The 22,988-nt window shown below is 43.0% G+C and overlaps 1 protein-coding gene across 1 annotated transcript; it reads left to right on the forward strand.

The window, feature by feature from the left end:
• Positions 1-1,055: 1,055 nt before the first annotated feature.
• On the forward strand, positions 1,056-22,328 carry LOC149800393 (uncharacterized). The gene is made up of 2 exons (XM_089958415.1): positions 1,056-1,571; positions 21,657-22,328. Exons 1-2 carry the CDS (start codon positions 1,056-1,058, stop codon positions 22,326-22,328), a joined length of 1,188 nt encoding a protein of 395 aa, XP_089814541.1.
• Positions 22,329-22,988: the final 660 nt, after the last annotated feature.

Genomic DNA, 22,988 nt, shown 5'->3' on the forward strand with positions numbered 1-22,988 from the left:
GAATTTATAACGGACATCAATGAAGCTCCATCAGTGGAAAGTTTAAACGGTGATGTTAATAATCTTGTTGTTTTCGATGATGTGATGCTGGATAAACAAACTAACCCAGCTAGGATATTCTCGCGTGGCCGACACAAGAACACCGATGTGATTTACGTGACGCAGCGATATACGCAAATTCCGAAGGTAATTAGAGATAATTGTAATATTTTATCGGTATTCAATGGCGTTGATACTCACACGCTGAGGAATATTCATCAAACTTGGTGCAATGGCGACATGGACATAAATAAATTTAAAAATTTCTTCAGTCACGCTCAGGCAACACCACACGGTTTTGTCACGATTAATCTTCATGATCCGCGTAGTAGGTATCGAATTGGTCTTGATCAAATTTACTCATAAAATTGCAGCCTCAATCTTGCAAACTTCATCGACACCCGATCATTTTCCCACCCCCACCCCCAAAAAATCGTATTTTTTCCTTGTCCAGAATCATATAATTTGCACACAAAAATTGCACTCTGTGTCGAATTTACGCAAATTGTTTTTCGTAGAAGGCTTTATTTTTGCAATCTGAGGCTTCTACGGAGAAAGTTCTCGTAGGAAGGTTTATTTTGCTGGAACCGTCTGGTCTGTAGAACTTCCCTGCTGCTTATGTGTATGTCCCTGCTTATGGTGAAGGATAACTTCACTCACCCTGGTTACGTAAAATTACAATGGTTATACATATCACCTGATTACACTCCTCTGCCAGTATATCACCAGGAATTTAGTCAACTTGTGACACTAGATTCATTGAACAGGTCTGTATTGTTGAACACAATATGTGTGGTCCTGTATCAAGCCCAGCAGTGCATTTTCCTGTAGTATACAAGGAGTTATCCACTGACAATGTGGTTGCTTACGGATGCTCAAAATGGCCACAAGAGGGATACCAATTGTTCCAGCGTCGCAGAATGCATAGATGGCCCACACCTAAATATACACGGAATGTCTGACGATGTGGATGTTTTACCACACCTGTTGGACATCCACACAGTTCCAAAAAACACATGGAGTGGAGGTTATCATTTTCAATAGCTGAGAGGGACCTTCTAAAGTCTTTTGAAGGCACGGCTATAAAAGTTTACATACTTCTGAAAATGATCAGGAAAACATATATTGAACCTGTTGTAGGCGATGCATTTTCAAGCTATCATTGCAGAGTCTGTATCATGTGGATGCATGAAGGAACACCACGTGACCTATGGCGTAATGAAAATCTTTTGAAATGTCTCGTCCTTTGCATCAGACAACTATACGAGTGGGCATCTGAAGGGTTTTGCCCGGACTACTTCATCGTTACGAATAATATCCATGACAGAAGGCTAAGTGGAGAAAATCAACTTAATTTAGTCCGTATGCTCCGATATCTGCTCTCCAATGAGTGCAGGTTTCTACTTGGGATAGGATGTTGTCATGCTCGAGATTATCTGTCAAAAAGGATGAGTGGAATTGGTCTTTACATAGAGAATAAACTGCCTATCGTTCGTGAGGAAGTGGTGGAGCACGCTGTATATATTATCAATGTAAGTAGTGAATGGGGACACTTTACGTATAATGGGAATTAGCATTAAAAACACCCTTGGGACACTTTACGTATAATGGAAATTTAACATGGAGAAAAATCGTGGGACACTTTACGTACAAGGGGAATTAACATGGGAATAAATCGTGGGATACTATACGTACAAGGGGAATTTAACATGGGAATAAATCGTGGGATACTATACGTACAAGGGAAATTTAACATGGGATTTTTTTTTAAAAAAGTTTTTTTAAAATTTAAATTTAAATTTAAATTTAAAAAAGGGGTAGGCAATTCAAAGACTATCTCTTTTCGAGAAATATGGCTGGCCCTGAAAAGGGCCTTTGGGTTTTCTTCTTCTTCTAATTTCTTCTTTTCCTCCACCAAGTTCTTATTTTATCTCCTACACTCTTCTTCTCTTTCTTTTTTTTCTTCTCCTCTTCTTTCTTCTTCTCTTCCTCCTCTTCTTTCTTCCTCTTTTCATTTTCTTCTTCTTTTTCAATTTTTTCATTCCATTCTCTCATCCTTATCCTTTCCTCTTCATCCTCCTTTTCCTCCTTGATTTCTTTCAACAGATCACTAATGATTACCTTCATTTTTCGTAAATTGTTTATCTCCATCTTCACTCTATGGGGACTATATGAGTAGTGATCCTCGTTTAGGTTAACCAACATTTGCTCAAACATTCCTAAATTGTCCATAACGTTTTGCAATTTTTCCATTTTGTTAAGGTGGTTTGACGCCATCTTCTTTGTATTCTTTGCAGAATGGCTTGAACAACGAATACTGTGGGTTCTTATACGAAAAGCGCGAACGTGAAGGAAAACATCCCCCTAAAACATAAAATGGATCTTACCTAGATGATGACCCAACATCGCGCGTACGTGAAGGAAAACATCCCCCTACTTTTTCATTTCATATAATATAACCCCAACTATACTCTCCACATTTGCTAAGAAACCCATAATCTACTATTCACACAAACATACCTGAGCTCTTACAAACACACAAACACACTAACACATACCCTCACAATATCTTAATTAAGAGTTAGTGTTTATTTTCACACTACTCTACCTACACACATTGGCAAATCTATCGTTATTTCTTTTCTAGAGTATTGGGTAGCCCTGAAAAGGGCTGTTTTTTTAAACTCCAGATGCACCTATTTAATGGTTGCACCTTCCTGGCCTGGCGCCGCACACGCATCTTCTTCCCCAGTCTTCTTTCACCTTTCTTCTGGGGAGCGCAGAGGGAGGATGATTCGCTTCAGCACCCCAATCCTCTGTTTCAGGAATATTAAACGACATCATCTCTTCTCTTTTCTTTTCCTCCTCTTCCCTCTGTCTTCTCTCCTCTTCTTCCTTCTTTATTCTTGCTTCTTCTACTATAGCCTCCGCTGATAGTTCGTTTACTATCCGCCTGGCATATTCCAGGTGCATCTGGAGTTCTAACAGTTTCACTATTCTGCTAGTCATTCTTCTAGCTGTGTTGATCAATCAACAAGGGTAGCTGGACTGCCGAACGAGTTTCAATTTATATTGAAAGCGCGGACGTGAAGGAAAACATCCCCCTAATAACATAAAATTCATCTTACCTAGATCATGACCAAAAAACATCAACAACGCGCGGACCTAAAAGAAACACTCGCTCACTTTTTTTATGCTACCCATCACTTCAATAGACTATCCACATACGCAAAGCAATCCAATCTAACCCCAAATATACACCTCAAGCAGCCCAAAAAAAAAAAACAAACATCATTTTAATCTACTATCCACACCAACCTACTTTATCACTTATAAACACAATCACACTAACACATACCCTCAAAATATTTAGAAAGAGTTAGTGTTTATTTTCACACTACTCTACCTTCACACATTGGCAAATCTATCGTTATTTCTTTTCTAGAGTATTGGGTAGCCCTGAAAAGGGCTGTTTTTTGTTTTGTTATGGCATTCTTTTTAGTTTCTAAGAATGCGATGTCCTCTGAGGATAGACTTTCTGGCGATAGGTCTGCTTCTTCGGAAAGAGAAGAAGAATTCTTTGGTGTCGATACGACAATCGACAAAGCCTCTGTCAGCTTCAGGTTGCTGCTGTTGCTGTTGTTGTTGCTGCTGTTGCTGCTGTCTCTGAAGTCTGTACTTCTCTGTCCATTCTTCTTTCTCCTTGTTCATTTCTTCTCTGAAGAGCTCTTCTATCAGGTCTTCAGTGATTTTTAACATTCTCACATTCTCTATTTCTTCTGGCTTCGGTATCAGACTGTGTCTGACCCTATGCAAATTCACGTAGGCTTCGTTGAGCTTAGCTAGTTTGGAGCACATCTTCTTAGGAGGATGAGTCGACAATGGATGGCTAGACTGGGAACAACCCGGTTCTTAAAGTGAAAGCGCGGACGTGAAGGAAAACATCCCCCACACGGTTTTCGAGCCGCAACGTTCATGAGAGGGATAGTAAGAAATGAAAGAGCATCAATCCAACATTCTTATAGCTAAACAAACCACAAAGGCATTTTTTTCAAAACACAACATTTTTTATTCAAAAAATCACTTAACACTAAACAACAACATTTTTAACAATAATTCAACATGATAACATCAAACAATTTTTTTCAAATCACTAACATTCTTTTCTTCAAATACAATCTACTTTAAACAAGGCTGACAACGTTGTGAATGAAATTGTGATTTCCACTGTTGGAAATCATTAGGCCATTGATGGACACTACGTTTCCTAGCTTGAGACAAAAGATAAGCATACTGGTCACAAAACCATCGATGTACTTTCACATCGTTTCTAGCAGAAGAACGAGGATCGAAATGAGTCACTAAATGTTCTAAGGAATAGCCCAGGCTGCGATGATGCAGAAAATACACACAGTACTGTCCACACACCAAGGAATCTGTGCCTTGTAATTTCACGTTATTGAATCGGGTGGTTTGAGCATTTCTTCTCATAAAGTCGATGATATCGTCTTCCAAAGGGGGCAATCCGTACGAATCGAAATATTCCACACATCCTTCTTGAGGAAAGTAGACGGCTACCCAGTGGGTTCCTGGGAGATGACTGTCGTCCGTGTTGATCACGTAAGCTTGATGGTCTTTAGGTTTGCGATGAGGGAGTTCATCTTTAGCACAGACGACAGGATTCCAAGAAGCTGTATAAGAACTGTGGTTCAAAAGGTAATAAAGTTCCCAGGTATCCATTGTTTTGTGTTTGTTTTCTTCACAGGTAATAATAAGTCGTCAATTCGATCCTGACTTTTTGCTTGAAAATGTCTGACGAATAAACGGTTATTCGTTCTGTTTCCTCACTCTGTTTCAGGAGAGCTTCGATGCGATGGATCTCTTGTGTGGTTAATGGTGGACAAGAATGTTCACGCAAGTCTTTATACCACTGGTGCAACACGACTTCGTCCGAGATGAGACTCCAAGCTTCGTCCAGATACTCGTCCAATTTTTCTTCTTGACTTAACATCAGGCATTTATCGTGTTGAATTTGACTGGGATGATCGTTTTGACATCCATAACAATTTTTCTTGATCAATTCCGTTATTTTGTCGACCAAGTGTTTGGCAAAACAGGAGACTAAATGGGCTTCTTGTTCTGGCCATCTCGACTTCATCATGATCACTTCTTCGTCTTTGTCTTGAGATTCTTCTCCTTCCACGGTCTCCTTACATTCCATCTCCAAAGTTTCTCCACTAGGTAAAGAGGGATAACAGTCTTCCATGGCTTTCTAATAATCTAGAATGACTTCTCTCAAACTGTTGATTTCTATGGTATTATCGAATTCTGCATACAGGATGACGTTCACTGTCTGTTTCAGTTGTTCTGCAAACTGAAGTTCCACACGAATCTGGCCGGATTTTATAGGGTGGAAATGTCCCTCGTCGCTGCCTTGGTCTGGAGTGAAATCGAAAGCCCACAAAGCATAGCCTCCTGCATAATCCTCATACTCAATGCCGTGACTGGTGTTGGTTCCTAACTGACCGGTGGCTTCGTACAGGGACAAGTACGATCTCAAGTAATTCATCTGTGTGGGATCAAAGCTAGGTTCGAAAGGTCGGGTACACAAGGTCTTGCCATCACGACTGACTTCGATTTTCTTTACGTTGAAGTGATGAACGTTGAAAGGATTTTCAGCGAAGGCTCCGTTGAAGGCTGCATTCGAGACCATACCAAGGATTAAAAGTTTGGGTAACTGTCCTTGAAACAGATGATCTTCGATCATGGAATGCTGTCCAGCAGAAATGGTGAACGTTTTCACTTCCACACGTCGTATGGGATACTTGGCAGTCGTTCTGCTCAACGTCTGACTGATGTCATTTCCCACTTTAGGTAACACTTCCACGCGCCGTACGTAGAGTCTGGCTTGTAGGATTGTGCTTTTAGGATTGCCACCCTTAGTAGCAGTTTCATCAGCCAAAAAATGGAAAGCGGCACTGCTGCGATTCAGTCTTAGGCGCACATTGACCCCGTTCAGCAAATATTTCTCTTGCAACCACATGTCCAAATGCAAACGATCCATCAGTTCTAAACTCTTTTTGCCTGTGATTCTGTTTCGCCTTGCCACAAAGCCGTCATTGTCACCTGCGTCAGCTATCTTAAACTTGCCCGCTTCGTCATCTACCCACAGCACACAGGCATTGAGATGACTTGTCTTGGCATCTGGTCCGTACGTCAAGAGATTTTCCAGGTAGGCACGGTAAGGGTAAGTATCCATGCTGCTAACCAGTTTGTTGTTCAAGTACAAGTCCACTGAGCTGAACAAGGAATGCATGAAATTGTTGACGGGAGCTATAATCTCAGTGTCTTCTACTGCACCATCATCCTTATCTAGAACTTGGACTTTCAAGTACAAGTAACTGCTATTCAGATCGATGTAATCTTCGGGCTGTCCTTTGATTTCAAACTCGATGGGAGCTGAGGCTGCCAATGAGGAGACGGGATGAAATTCCACCCATTGGGATTCTTGCATCGTCATCATGGTAGGGGGCATGGCAAACAGATCCAGTTCCGTCTTGGAACAGGCGCAAGACTCTCGGTGCATCATTTTTTGTTGTTGCTGTGTCTCAATAATCGAAAACGTCTAAGTCTCGAACGGTTCTTCTTTTTTTGGCCTTTCTCGCTTGAAGTCTGGTGAAAGGGTGTTTTCTTCTTCGTCGTCTCTTTCTGCCTTGTCCTTGCTGAATGCTTGACTCGGTAGCGTGCAGGGCATTTATAGGTGTGTCTCGTCGGCCTAAAATGTCTTTGCCCGTTTGCAGCAAGACATTTTTGCCTGCCCTCATGAAGGCTTCTTTAGGGTTTTGTTTGTCGATGATGACATTTTGGAGAAATTCTTTGCCTTGCGTCAGTGCCGCATCTTTCAAGGCGTGCAATCCTCGTGTCACCATCGGTTTCAAGACTGGAGCCACCGAACGAAAGGCCGATTTTAACATGTCTCCTAAACCGTGTCCTCGCTGTCGAGCAACCCCTCGGTACACTGGATACATGACTGACTTACTTACGAGTCGTGAGAGAACCGTTTTCGAAAATGGAGTTTCACCGTGACTTTTCCTTTGGTGAATGGAATATCTTGTCCCAAATCTCCTTTTATAGCAATGTTGACCGTGTCCAAATACGACTTGCTGACGGGCAAATAGTGAGGATGGACAAATTCGCGGTGGACGTGGTAAGTGTTTCCACCTTCCTCGTCAGCGATTGTGGCAGAATCCACTTTGAAAGGAATGACACGCAGTAACGGCACGGAGGTGTGTCCCACCACGTTGTATTCCACCACATCGGAATACACAAAGATCAAATTCAGTCCTTGGTTCAGTTCTACCGGGGTACGAAAATACTTGACAAAAGTATCGTTGTCGTAAATGACAGTTTTTTGTTTTAGTGTTAGTTCTATTTTCTTCCTCATCTTTATGTCACCACCCAACATGTCAAACAATTCATCATTAAAATAGAAACCTATGATTTTTTCATCAGGAAATTTCATCAGGAAGCGACGAGCTGTTTTGTGGTATTCCAGGGTGACAGCTTTGGACTTGAAAGTCTTAAAAGCTTCCCCAAACACGCCATTAAACTTGGAGACTATGGCGCTGACCAAATGTTGACCACTAAAATAATAGCCTGAGGGAATGAACAACTCATAGTCCATCCAATTTGGATTGACTTTGTTTTTTGTTTTATGGGGATATTTGTTATTCTCATTCATCCACTTTTGCAATGGTTCGTCATAAACTTCCACCGTAAATTTACTTTGATTGTCAATGACATTGAGGACTTGGGTTGGGTGAATCATTTCTACCAAAGCCACTTCCCAATGGGCTTCGTGATCTAAGGGGATGGCCTGAGGTAATTTGGCCGTGTAACAGCACAACGTGTTGTTGGGAAACACCTCCATGGAACTGTCACTGGGTAAGGTTAAGTAAAATTGGTTTTGGTGACTCATAATTCCAGAGTTCTGTGGCTGTCCGAGGGGTTAGTGGATGTCAGAGGCGTGTCTCCGCCCAAAATGGGGTTTTGGTTGTGGATGTTGGAGTGGTGACTGGCACTGGCACTGGACACAACGTTCCCGTTCGAGGAGAATTTCAGGGAGGGATTGGGAAGCAGGTAACCGATGCAACTGCTCAATAAAATTGTCCACAATTGTTTGTCTCCTTGTTGCAAACTCAAATTGGCGATGGCTGCCCCGATGACACAATACACCACGAAGATTTGGCAGAAAAAGACGATTTGCGTTTTAGGCACACGTTCTCCACACCACACCCACAAGGGTTGTTTTTGTAAATCTTGCACAGAAGAACTAGGGGAAGAAGGACTGGTCGACGTAGCTGCGTCTGATGTGTGAAAGGGCATGATGGTCACTTCTTCTTTTTATAGTCGATGACTTGCGAAGCGTCGATCCAAGAATCGAAACTGGGTGGATATCCTTTCCAACGTACTTTGACTTCTTTGACACGTCGTTTGCCCACTTTACGGGTTCTGCGTTCGAGAATGCTTTCGATGTCGTACACGTCGTCTTCTTTTTTGGTGACACGTTGTAACTCGGGCAAATAAAACGTTCCTTTGAGTACTTCTCCGTTCATGTCTTCCAATTTATAGACGGCAGGATGACGGCCATGTACTCGTCCAGTGACGCGAAACAATTCGGTCGTCCAGTTAGGTAAGTAACCTTTGTCGAAAGTGCGTTTGGTTTTGCCAATGCGCACCCAATCTCCTACGGTCAACTCTCCACTTTTCTTGGGGACAGCCCTCGTCGGGGACGTACCGAACAGACGCTCAAACACCAGCACTTCGTTGTCGGGAGTCACGTCTTGCGGGGCACGTCCGATGCTTCGATGGTAAGATTGGTTGTACGCTTGCACCAGGTGCGGTAAGATGTCGATGTACTTCAGAGTGTGGTGATGCGTAAAATATTTCCACATGCGTTCTTTCAAAGTGCGTTGAAAACGTTCCACGATGCTGGCTTTGGTTTCGGGATTCTCGGTGGTAAAAAAATGAATGTCACGTTTCTTTAATTCTTTTTGGAAAGCTTGGTTCAGAAATTCGGTGCCTTTGTCCGTTTGCCATCGAAGAGGGTGACGACCGCTTTGTTTCAACACCCGTTGCAGGGCTCGCACTAACTCGCTGCTGGATTTGGAAGTCAAGGGTACGACCCAGGCAAATTTGGAAAAGACGTCGATGACACAAAACAAATATTTGTAACCACGATTGTAGCTGGCCAAATGAGAGACATCGGCTAAATCGGCTTGCCATTGATGATCGATGCCTTCCACTCGGGTGCGACTTCTGGCAAACTTGCGTCGAATGGGTTTGTGTAAAGTGTAGGTAGCTTGTTCTTGTAACCATCGTTGCACTTGAGGTAAACGGAGACTTTTCAGTCGCGTTTTGGCAGCACGATACAATTTTTGAACTCCTGCGTAACCTGCAGGATGCGAGGGATCGTAGTAAATGCTGGCTAAGACTTTTTCCATTTTTTATTTTGTGTTGGTGTGTTAATAAGTCACCCACTCTTCGGTGATGCTACTTTGGGTGGGTCGAAAGGGTGGTTTGGAAACGGATTTACGTGTCCGATGGGCTACGGGAGTAGAAGTCAAAGGTAGTGGTGGTGGTGGAGGTGGCAATGGAATGGCTTTGGTTTTCTTTTCTTTTTTCGCTTCTGGTTTCCCTTCTTTCTTTTTCACTTCTGTCGAAGGAGGCGTGGACATCATCTTTTTAACCCAAGCTTTCATTTCTTCTCGTTGGGGTGTGGGGGACGGGGTCAACAAGGATGCTGCAATCTTACTCGAAATGGGAGCTGCTGACGGTGTTTGAAACACTTCGCGCGTCTCTTCTTCCTCAGGTCTTTGTGGGGTAGCATCTCTGGTGACCCTTGGGGATGGTAATGGTGGTGGTGGTGGTGGTAATGATGATGATGGTGCTGGACTTTTCATCAAGGTCTTAAAATCTTTTAGAGTGGGTAAAGCTGTTTCGTCTAAAGCTTTCTGGTGAAAGAGTTGCAGTCGTTGCAAGAGTTGACCGTACTTTTGCGATTTTTCTGTTTCGGACAAATCTTGGCGATCCATCAAGGATTGCAATTCGTGTTGTAACTGGGACATCTCGCTCAAATTGGGATTGGGGGGTAAATGTGGGGTGCGTTGTTCTTGCCACCGATGGTATTCCATCCATCGTTTGTAAGGCACTAAAGCTAGTTTTCGTCCTTCCATGGGGTTGTCAGGGGTGAATTCTGAGATCTTGGGACTTCCGAAGGCCTTTTTATCTTGCTCCCATCAGTCCTCCCAACATGGTTCCCAAGACTCCTTTCAGTATGGGGCCTAACAAGAGAGGTAAAATGCCTCCACGTTGGACCAACATCTTCTTTTTTTGACGAATGGGAATTTTCTTTTGAACCATTTTCCGAAGAACGTGACGATGTTTGCCTAAGCATTGTTTCTGGTGTTTGGACAAAGGGATCGTGCCTTTCAAAACGTTCAAACAACATTCGCACACGGTATCGATGACCTCTTTGGAGGCCGTTTGAATGAGTTTTTTTCGTAGGGGTGGAGAAGCTTTGGACAGGACAGATAACAGGTCCCCATGTTTGGCTAAACGTGGTGGCAGTCCTTTCCTTTTCTTTCCTTGGGGCTTTCTGGAGGGTGACATCTTTGAGTCTTTAGGAGCACCTAAAAACACTGATACCCTACTCGGTCACAGGCCTTTTTTATACTGGAACGCGTCGCCACTGATTGTCTTTACGTTTTATCAGTTTGAGGACAGGCATGACACGTCGTGCAGGGGTACGTAACGGACTAAATCGAGCCAGTTCTTGCTTGGACAAATCCAGTAAACTTTGTAACATGCCCGATCTTTCTTGAACATCGATTTTAGGAGAAGGTACTTTGTGAGCAGCAGCCACTGCCGCTAAATTGGAGGGTCCTGCCACTGGGGAAGTTCTTTTGGGGGTCATCAACGGAGAAGTTCTTGGTGTGATCAACGTCTCCAAGTACTCTTCAGTTCCTGGTGACATCAACGGAGAAGTGGACAAACGTGAGGCTGCCGGAGACGCAGTCACCGCTGTGGCAGGTCGTGGCTTGCGAGTGTAAGGTTGCGTCCTGGCCGAAGTGCCTCTCTTGCGACTAGTTTTCTTCTTCTGTGGACTTTTCTTTTTCTGAGGACTTTTTCTCTGTTTCTTTTTCTGGGGGCTTCTTTTCTTTTTCCGGGGTGATGGTGGTGGTGTCTGGTAAGAGGAGGGTCCCGCCACTGGAGAAGTTATTCTTCTTGGGGACCTGGTCTTTTTCTTTTTCTTCTTGGGGCTTCGTTGAACTTTTGTCTTGGGGATAACTTTGGGGGCATTAGGATCCCATCTTAAGAGTGAGCGAATGATGACCCCTCCTAGAGTACCGCTCCCTCCAGGTTTCAAAATGATTTGTTTTTTGGTTTGAGTGTCGATGCGGGGATCGGCCAGTTGGACCAAAGCGACTTTGTTTCGATCGAAAAAGCGTTGGGTTTGATGAGGAATCTGAATGATTCCTTGGAGTAATTGACGTGCCGTCACCGTGAACCATCGTAAGACTTCTTTGAGACTAGCTTCTAAGACACGGGCTCGTGTTTGTGGATCTTTTTCTCGACTGATGCCATACAAGGCACGAATCAATTTGACGGGAAGATGCGACTGAAGGGACGTCATGTTCACACTGTGTGAGACAGACGAAAAAGGGTCTGAGGTTTTTATAGATTTTTTTCATGGGAGGAGTGAAATGAAGTCGAGGACGGAGACGTGTACAGGACAGGCCCTCCGTCTTGGCACCAGTGGTGAAACAAGTGGGTACGAAATCGCAAATCCTCGGGGGTCGTAGGTTTCAAATCGACGAGTAAATAGGCGTGTGGCGTTTGAGTGGCATCGTCGTACGCCTGAGTCAGCCAAGGCGTTCCTAACTGTTTGGCTAAGACTTGCACTTGCGATTTATCTCGAGGGCTTTTAAACAAGACCACGTAATGCGCATTGAGACTGATGGTGCGATGGGCTTTACTTTGTTGAAACAAATTTTGGGTGATGTAAATGACACTGGCATTACGGTGATGCCCTTTGCGCGTGAACCACAATTTAATTTCTTCTTCGTCTTCTCCTAACATGTCGTCGAAAATGACCAAATGGGTTTGACGGGAGTCAGAGACGATGCCGTCGTCTTCTTTAGGAATGCCTTCCACAAACACGATGGAATCGCCTTGACTTTCTCGCAAGAGGCTGTACGCCGATTGCCACTCTTTGTAACACCACACGATCCGTTGAGGTGGCCGATCGATCAAATGATGTTTATGTTCGATCAAACGTTTGACGAATTCGGTTTTGCCCGAACCGCTAGGTCCAGCAATGAGCATGTTAAAGGGATGGCGAAGATACAAAGCCTCCCAACTGGCACGATCTAAGTGTACGTCGATGACTTTGACAGTAGAGGAAGAGGGAGCAGAGACAGCAGAGGTAGCCATGGTGTGAGAAATGTCACTTGTGACACGAAAACAAACAAGACAAGAGTTTATATACTTTTTCAGAACACGTTTATTGAATGTTTTTTTTTCAAACATGAATACGAAAGACAAAAATAAATACAACCCAAATAGTGATGTACAGGAATATAAAACACAGCAAAGCGATCAAAGTGAAATATAAACAAGTGTCTGTACAACATGTTTTGGTTAACCAAGATGTCCTAGGGACAGTGTGTAATGTTCTTACAGTTTCTACATGAGGTATTGTCACACAAGTGTCCTCCCGGAATGACCTTTCAGGCATGTCCATGACAGTCCTGTCCTGAAGCGAGTGGTTGTTCTCGGTGACGGGTTCTTCTGGCACCGTCACTAACACGGGTTGAAAAGTAACTTTTTTCCTTGAACAACTCTTGTGCATACTGGGCCACTTCTTGGGTCCAAACCTCAAAACCCCCCTTTTTCCAATCACGAACATCTGTCCAATGAGGGTGTAAGTCACAAGCTACACACACATCGTCATACACGTCTTGGGTCGCTAAAAGTTGACGAATCTTTTTTTCCTGTTGAGGTCGAGAAGTATCCAGATGAAAACGCAAGGCTTTGAACAAAAGGAGTTTTTCGTGACCATTTAAGGCCATGGAGGTGGTAAGTACTGATCGTAAAGAGTCCACAAGGAATCGGCTGGTAAACGAAATCCCAGAAAACAAGTCACTAAGACACACACCACTTGTCGTCCAAAATTGAATGGATACAGTTCTTGTAATAATCGATGGTAATGATCCACGGTTTGAATATGGTCATTGAGTTCCTTCCACGGAATCTGTTGGATGACATGTGACATAAACCGTGGCATGGCAGCCTGTTTTTATATTCTCTTTTTTTCGGATGCAATAGACGTACTTTCTAGCCAGAGATCTTCGTTCTCCAGTAGGGAATCTAAATCTTGCATACTGTAACCGAAACGTCAGAGTTCGTTTAGGTGTTTCCTCTTCCTCTAAGTAGATTCCACGTAAAATATGTTGGTAATCCTTTAACTTGTCTTCCTCAATGCATTGCACTAGGTGAATCTCGAAGTAACCATAATCATGAACATGTCGATCATTAGCGACCTCAAAGTGTTGAACAATGTCTGACCATTGAAAGAATTTCTGACGAATCAGTTCTCTTATACCATTCAGGTACCAGTGGTTAAAGATCTGGTGACGTATCGGATGCAATTGTTCTTTACGTTTCACTTGTATTTTGACCAGCTCTCGGTAAATGCGTTCTCTCAACTCCACAGGCAAAGCACGAATGTTCTCTTGTAAAGTATCCATGAATAGGTCATACTAAATCCTCTTTGGTCTGACACAAGAAATGTACTCTTTGCACAAACATGGTTTCACTTCAGTGTCGAATTTAAATCGTTGAGTCACTAATCTACACATTACAATTCGTTCAGAAGTTTCCTCTTTCACCAAGTTGACATTGTGTTCAAAAAGTTTGTAATTCGTTAACTCTTCCTCTGGAATTCGATGCAGTACGTTTACAATGTAGTAACTACAATCGTCCATACCAAACCATTCCTTTTTATAACCAGAAGGTCGTTGATCAATGTCTGTCCAATGGAACACTTTCAATTGAATCAGTCCTTGTATAGCCTTCAGGTACCAGTGGTTCAAACACCGGTGACGTATCGGATGCAATTGTTCTTTACGTTTCACTTGTATTTTGACCAGCTCTCGGTAAATGCGTTCTCTCAACTCCACAGGCAAAGCACGAATGTTCTCTTGTAAAGTATCCATGAACAGATGATTATGGTAAAAAGTTACTTCAATGTCTCGGTCCCACTAAGGGTAAGTAATGACAATTCGGTGACCATCGAGCATGTTCAACGAAGGCCGAATCTTGCGGTTCCCAGTGGTGAAGTGACACACCGCAACTGAAGCACTTGACTTTATCTCCTTCGCCCAAGTAGAAAAATCCGGCTCTGGCTAATTCTTCGGGGGTCGGTCCTCCCAGATACTTTGGCCATTTTCCTTTGAACGATTGAAGACGATTTTCAAAGTCGCAGTATTCCGACAAACGCACAGGAAACGAATATTCGTTTTTCACAGGTTCGTTTCGATGAGGGTTGAGTGACATGGGTAGGAGTTTGCTCAGGGCTGGATGACATCCGTAGGGAGGTAAACGTGAAGGTCGACATTCCCCTTTAAAACGAAACCCAGTAAAATGTCCAAGAGGACGAGCAGCATCGCTTTCGCATCCCACAGGTTTGACACGCACAGCATCACTTTCCATGACAGGGGTAGGGGTACTAAAGTTCCCATGATGCTTTACGGCATCGCTCAGGTCACAAGGTACAGCATCGGTCCCATCGCAAGGCTCACAATCGCACTCGTCTGCAAACTCCGTTACGCAATTACAATGGTAACCACATGGACAATCGCAGTTTCCTTCCGGACATTTTCCGTCGCAATGCATGGGTCTTATCCATCCAATATTAGTCACACTAGAGGAAGATACAACTTTTTTACAATCCCCAAACTGGAACGATGTCTTTTTCAAAGTATTCATCTTGTTCGCTCGGTCTTGGTAGTCACAATGAACTATCGATCTTGCCTAGGGTTCCTTTTTTATATACAGACCAATACCGACGTGACCGTACGGCAACGTAAAGTGATTGGGAAGTCGCACTCGCTTCTGGTACACGATTTGATAGACTTTTTCCAAGGGTCGACTGACGATGTGGTGAGTGGGTAAACGTACAATCTTGTTAGGTTGGTAGGTGGTCACTTTAAAGTTTCCATCCTCTCCCGATTGCAAGGCTTCTTTCAATACCCCAAAGCTGACCACTCGACTGGTACGATAATTCAGAGTCAGTCCTTTCACTTTGCACGTCGTGTGCACTTCTCCTTGTTTGTCCCGGTATTCGTAGCCGTAATTTTTGGGACCGCCACTGACGAAACTTAGAATCTTGTCGTCGGGATGCTCGTCTGTCCAGGCTCCTAAACGGTCTCCTTCGATGTTAGGGTGATGTTGAATCGGGTGATGGATGTAAATGCAACTGTCTGTGTCAAAGTACAGGACACGTTCCCCTAACAGTTCTAAAGCTTCGTACAATTTTAAGCGAGCATGAGCTGTCACGTAAGCCGCAATGATGACATTTCCAAAAGGGTCGTCTTGTACAAAGTCCAGATCTTCTTCGTAATTGACCAAGATCAAATTCTCTCGAACGACGTCCACGTGTTTCATGTATTTGGTTTTGTCGTGAATCATCTGGAAGTAGCGGGAAGGTTCTGTCAAATATTCCGTCTTGGGTAAACACGGTCGTTGTGCCATTTTACCCCACAAGCAATTTAACATCACTTTGGCAAACGATCGCCTGCCTTCGTTTTTCTCGATGTGGTCTAAAGAGATGCCTTCTTGTTCATAGTATTTCTCTTTGAATTGTATTTGGTCTTCGGGAGTGTGACACCAGGAAGGATAGCCGCTGGCTTCTTGTTTCAGTTTCAAAAAGGCATCCACGTAGTCAGCGAAAATGCCTTTCTGACTGGGATCACCCTTGTGGTATTGTTGTGTCTTGGGAAAGTGGCAAATTTCGTACACTTCTAACAGTTGGTATCCCATGTCCAGACCTTTGAACAATTCTACGCTGACCCAGGTTCCCGTCAAGGCACGTTCTTCCTGGGTGTGCTGACAAGGTTGGTCTTGGTTGCACGTTTCGGCACAAGTACGGCACAATGGAAACATCAGTTTGCCTTGACAATGGTGAGGTAAGACGGGATGGTATAGGTTCGTGGGAGGCAAAACTTTACACTTGATCAAGCCTTCGTATTGTCGAATGTTGACCAGGTCGATGTGTTCCGTCAGCAATTGCGGGTGCCCTACAGGAAAGCGACAATATTTGCACACGTAGGGATACAGCGAACACACGTCCAAGTATTTGATTTCTTCTCCTTTCTCTTCGTCGGCTTGGTACAGCAAACAGGTGGCATTGGTCCTTCCTCCGTACAAACTATCCCTCGGGTTTAGGGGGTCCATCAGCTTGTAACTTTCCACGGCACGTTTAAACTCGGGATCGGTTTTCATACGGTGATCGTATTCGTGTTCCCACATTTCCACCACTTGGTATCCTTGCTGTTCCAACTTTAGGCGCCGCTGACAAGTGTCCTGGTACAAGTCTTCCATGGTTCGTTGCAAAAACTGATTTTTAGTGCCACGGTCAGGGTAACAGACGGGACATCCGTGAAATAAACAACCGTTAAACTCGTACACGATCTTGGGGTTTTCTAAGTCCCAGCCATCGACCGAATACGTTCCGATGGTCTTTTCGCCCCCTCCGTTGCGGGCATGCTGAATCCACTTGTCTTCCTTGTCGCACAAGTAATGTAACCAGCGTAGGGCTTTGACCGAGTATTGACGTTTGACATAGTTGGTCGTTTGAGGACTGATGACAGCCACGGTCTTATCAGGCATGAATCGTTGTCGATACACTAAGGAACACGCTTTGGCAATGGTGCAAGCTTCTTTCAAAGGATCGACCCCTCCGTGTTCCATGAACAGTTCTCGAAATTTTCCACAGCAACGCCGTAAAATGTCCACGTCGGAACGACAATACTTTAGCATTTCTTCCTGAAAGTCGAAAGGGTCCGAGGCGTGAGCCTGGTACCAAGCGTAGAAAGCTTCTCGTTGTTCGGTACGCATGTTGTCGGGGTCGTAATAGTGAGCTTCAGGTAAATGGGGTAGAACGGCGTGTTGATTGGCTTCCGTATTGAAAAAGTGTGGAAAGTACCCTTTAGCCATTTCTGTCATTCCAAACGTTTTAGGCATTCGACTCAAAGGCATGGCCAAGTAACTCATCGAATCTTTAAACTGCACTTGTCCCACTTGCATGAAAATGATTTTGGCTCCGTTCAAAGTCACTTTAGGACGCTCGGTGCCTTGTTCCGTATAGTACCTCAAAAGAAACTGTCCATCGTATCCGGAGAAATTGTGAGCCATCACCGTGGCATGACGATGACAATCTCCGTAACGTTCGATGTCCTCTTGGCTCCATGTCTTGTCGACGGGGTCTAAGACCCATTGGGCAAAATCGGCTAACGTGTTTGGTCCCCGAAAGATTTTTTCACGCCCTCCGGGAATCTTGCTGCAGTGAGGGCAATGACTGAAGATAGGTTCTTGAATGCACTTCTCGCACGCTCGATGAGCCACGCAGAAATTAGGAATGTGAATGCCAGTTTCTTGCATGCATTCGAAATCGAAAAAGATGAAATTGCCTTTCTTCTTGTGACCGTCCTCTTTCTCAGGTGGGGGTTGGTATTTTTGCACGTAACATTGGTGTTCCAAGTCCACGATGTGGTGACAAATGTGACATTTTTTCTTTCCTCGACATACGTGTGCCTTGACACTATTGGTACGTATGCCTTGTCCACACGCGGGGCACAATCTTAGCAGTTGACAAGCGCATTTCTTCTGTGAACCTTGCGTTTTCAGATGTTGTTGGTAACAGGTAGGGCTGACAAACGTGCGCAGACAAGTGGAACAAGGCACTGGTTCTTCGCTCAGACAGGGTGAAGAGGCCAAACATCCTGTGCATTTCGATCCACAATGCTTGTGTTGCTCTCGATTGTTATAACCATGGTCACATTTCTCACAGTAATAACCGTATTTCAGGAATCCGGTGATACTGGTAATGGTATCGAAATGTTCATCGTGATGATAAAGATGAATGTATTTTCCGTCCTTAAAGTCTTGGCCTCGAAACAACAGAGGTCCGCGTACTTCTTGAGGGTGCACTTTCAAGGTGTAGCGTGGAGCTAGGGTATCTTGCAATTTTTGCATCTCAGGAATGCCACAGAGTGTGTCTTTGGACAGTCCGGTTTGTTGTAACAGGAGTTCTGCTTCGTTTCGTTGTTTGGCTAGATGGGAACGTTGAATAGTGTTCCAGGTTCTTTTCCATTCTACCGTGTCGTTCTTGTCGGCATAGGTTCGTCCCACCACGATGGCACGGGCTAAACACATCTGGTCATGAGAGTTGTTAATTCGGACAAGACTCTTTTTGGTGTTGCGAAGGTCGTCCACCAATAACATCTTTTTGCGTCCTGTCCCTTGAGGAGGAGAGACGTGGGTCATGTCCAGTGTGGCTTTACCATCGGTGATGTCAAACTGATCATTAGATTGTTGTACGTGTTGAATCTTGTCCATGACTTTGGAAGCAGTCAATTCTGCAGGGGTGCTAAACTCGATCCAAACAGGGGATTTCAAACCGTCGTGTTGTATGGAAAGTCTCAAGCGATCGTCTTCTTTGGGTTGACATTGTCGCTTGAGTGCAGTGAGCAAAGAATCCCACACCTCGGTGATGAACCCTTCTGCTTTCTCTAACGGCACTTCAGCCTTGAAATCTTTAAACTTCACCGTGTATTTGTAAGCCGTGGTTCTAAATTTTCTAGAGGAGCGCTTTTCCGTCTCTCGAATGGAATAGTACTTTTCAGGGTTGACAAAGGGTGATGAACTTGGTTTAGAGGGTTCGGATTCTGGTTCACTCATGTCCTCTTCAAAATCACTGGCATGAATTTGTGCCAAGATTTCAGCCCTGGTACGAGGCGAGAGATCACGTTTCTGCCTCTTACTTTCTTCTTCTTCTTTGTTCTCGAATGAATGGGATCGTTTCATCTTGAAAGCAAAAAGTCAAATGACTCAAGTTCAAACACCATAAACTACTTTATAGTCATAGCAGACCAGCGTATATAAAAGGGTGTGTGTCTTGTCCTTTCACTATTCATTTCACTCTCAAGCCGAGCACAACGATGGAAGAGACTGACCAGATGGAACGTTTCGTCAGAGCTTTGCGAGGGGTCATTAGAAAATTCTCTTCAGACCAGCCTACGGACTACTCTCCTTCCTTTAGAGATAAAAGTCAAGATACTTGCTATATCTGTCAGAAGAAAGGACATTGGTCTTCAGAGTGTCCCGACCGTCAAAAAAGAAAAAAAACAGGGGATAAAAAAGACAAAAGTCAAGATACCTGTTATTATTGTAAAGAAAAAGGACATTGGTCTCCAGATTGACCAAAAAAGAAACAAGAGGAGTCAGAAGAAAAGAGGAATTCTTCAGAAGAAGAGAGGGATTCTTCGGAGGAAGAGAGGGATTCTTCTGAGGAAGAAAGAAGACAGGTGAAGAAAAAGAAACAGGAGAAAAAAAGAAGAAGGGAAGAAAGCGAGGAGGAAGAAGAAGAGGAAAAGAGTGTGACGGTGAAGAAATTCAAAAAACAGAGAGACTAAACAAGGAGAAAAGAAGAAATTAATGAACTTTTGATTAAAGTGTTGTGTTATAAATTGTGAATTGGATTGTAAAAAAATGGAGAAAAGAATAAATGAATGATATAAGGTAAGAGTCTTTGAGTTTTCATTTTAAAATAAGAAGCTACACTCACGCACTCATACACAGACACGTACTATAAGGGTAACATGGGTGAGTTATTTTTTGAGTTATTGGCAAATTGAAATTGTATTTCTTTTCGAGAAATGTGGGTGGCCCTGAAAAGGGCCTTTTTTCTTCATGGTGAAAGGGTGAGTTTAAGCAATCAACTTTAACTGCCTTATGCCTTTGCCACGGCCAAGGCCTACTTCTGGACTGCGTAATGTTGATGATGATGATAATGATTGGGTTGAAATCACTAAGGGTGGTAAGGTAGGCTTAGTCACAGGGTTGACGTGTTTAGCTCGGGAAGGTCGTATTCTCTTCGGTCGTGATAAAGAAGTCTGATACATTTGTTTCAGACTTCTTAACTCCGCTAAAATGTCCAACAATACCGTGACCGTTTGATTTTCACCCTCTTGTTTCTTTGCTGCTACTTCTTCTTGCTGTTGTTTTTTTCTTACCTCTTCTTCTTGTTGCTGTTGCTGTAGGAGAAAAGCCTGTTCCGCTTCCTTTTGTCGTTGTATAAATTTCTCCAATTCTTCTTTCTGTCTCTGTCTAAAATTCTCCACTTGCGGTAATGAAGAAGGTAACGAAGGTTCCGGAACAAATTCTTGCGAGGAGAGAAAATCCACAAAATCCCAATTCACCTCTTCTGAAAGTAAGTCCGGGTTCCCTTGGGCGGTCTCCCCTGCTGGTGCACCCCAATGGATCGTTTTCTGAGTTTCCGTCATGTTGAATCACTGTCGCATAGACTGAATGCACACAAGCGCTAGCGAATCTATATTGACTACGTGACGTCACAGAGTGCTCTCTTCGGATTGGATGCGGGCTGACTGAATTCTGTAACGCGTGTTTGGATTGGTGAATGAACTCAATCCGTTTCAATCCTTTCTGTCCCTATAAATAAGCGCCGTTCACTGCATTGATTCACCTATTCTCGGAGCCTCAACATGTGGACCGACGTTGAATCTTCAACCCTTGTGTCAACAATGATGTTCAGGACGGACATGCTCATGTATGTCCGATCCAAGTGGACCGTTGTCTACAGGACCAACAGCAGCCTGTGGATAAGAAGAGTCTACATAGAGAGACAAGGTTGCCTCAAGAGGACTCTGATGTATGGCCCTGCTGTAAGACGAAGTTTGAGGAAAAGAAGATGTCGCAAATGCCCTCTATGTTAAGGGCATATTAACATAAACCCAAAGGCCCTTTTCAGGGCCGGCCATATTTCTCGAAAAGAGATAGTCTTTGAATTGCCTACCCCTTTTTTAAATTTAAATTTAAATTTAAATTTTAAAAAAACTTTTTAAAAAAAAAATCCCATGTTAAATTTCCCTTGTACGTATAGTATCCCACGATTTATTCCCATGTTAAATTCCCCTTGTACGTATAGTATCCCACGATTTATTCCCATGTTAATTCCCCTTGTACGTAAAGTGTCCCACGATTTTTCTCCATGTTAAATTTCCATTATACGTAAAGTGTCCCAAGGGTGTTTTTAATGCTAATTCCCATTATACGTAAAGTGTCCCCATTCACTACTAATGTAAGTCTTGTAAGGAAGACTATACTTAGGTTTGTTCCGCAATATTATCCATCGCTGGTTGATTATCTAGAAAGACTCGTGTATGCTTCAAAGCATTCACCATACATCATGAAATATCCTCTAAAGCATGTAATGATGGTTCTTTGTTCACAGCTAGGATTCCACATTGCTTCAGCATGTAGAAATAATGAAAGTATTTTGTCAAGTGGGCAAGTTGACTATCTCGAAACTGTGTGGATTGGGAATGGAGCTTGGGTATTATGATTTAATGGAGGTTTGTCTTCAGCATATAAAAGATCATCAGATTAAGTACATATACTCAGTCACATTTGATGACATCAGAGTGCTGAATTTTAACTTAAAATCAGTGGTAGAAAATACCCTCATCAGGAGATACAGTATTGAAGAGTTTATACCGACAAAGATATCTTTCAGCGTGGTCTATATGCTGTCAGAGATTTCAATAACCCCTACACCACTCAGGATGGAGATGTTCAGGACAATTGGAGCACTCCTAGAGGTGAAAATTGAAGACAAACATTACTGGTATGACTGGGCTGTGGTTGATTCACTCATGTGTCTCTATTTCTTTCAGTACCTGAAAGAGAGACACAAACAGGTTGCCATGGACAACATGATTCACGTGATTAGGACAGAGCCAAACATCTTACACAGACATACTGCATTAAATATTCTGGGTTTTTCTTTTAGGAAGGAAAATCAGCTCGCCAATGCATTAGTATGCTTCACTCAGTCAATGAATATCCGTCCTTATCACAACGCTGTAAAGTTCTACTTGGGACTTCTCTTCATGACGGTCCATGTCACTCACAGAGGACAATATTAGATCAGTATTGTGCAACATAACAACGAATTTCATTGCATAGGCAGTATTGTGCAAAAAGATAAAAGATTCATTTTATAAAGTATGCATAAGTAGGTACTTTATAGACATTGCTTAAATGTTAAGGAAATTTTTTTGTCATAATTAATATTTATGAAGACTTTTTATTTTTCTAAAATGAATACAGCTTTAAAAACGAAATATGTATTTATGAGGCTGCGCATTGATATTTGATCTGGCTTTGCGTTTGATGAAACCTTTTATTTGTATATGTAACATTCACTTCTCGATATAAGACATTGTAATTTATGATATAGATTCTGCCTAAGCTTTTTTATAAAAGAATTCATGGCATGCAATGATTTATCTGAATGTCTGCAAAACTATTCCATGAATAGTCAAAATGTTGCAGTATTTGATCCTACACTTTGTCATGTAAGGTTTGGATGTGCTGATACATGAAATTAAGTATTGTTTGTTTTGTTTATGCATTGTATTTTTTATGCATTGTATATTTGTTTAAATACAGCACCAGCACCACCAACAACAAAAAGAGTTTCAGCAGACTCCTAATTGCAGCCATAGTCATATAGGGATATATTTGGTCTGAATCGGTAATAATTAGTCATATAGGGATATATTTGGTCCGAATCGGTAATAATT

Source organism: Sinohyriopsis cumingii, chromosome 5 (assembly GCF_028554795.1).
Source record: "Sinohyriopsis cumingii isolate HCF-2022 chromosome 5, ASM2855479v2, whole genome shotgun sequence".
Taxonomy (NCBI): Eukaryota; Metazoa; Mollusca; class Bivalvia; order Unionida; family Unionidae; genus Sinohyriopsis; species Sinohyriopsis cumingii.

Coding starts and splice junctions, on each gene's coding strand:
- LOC149800393 (XM_089958415.1), top strand. CDS start 1,056: ATGGAGTGGAGGTTATCATTTTCAATAGCTGAGAGGGACCTTCTAAAG. Junction 1,572..21,656: donor ACGCTGTATATATTATCAAT/GTAAGTAGTGAA, acceptor ACATTGCTTCAG/CATGTAGAAATAATGAAAGT.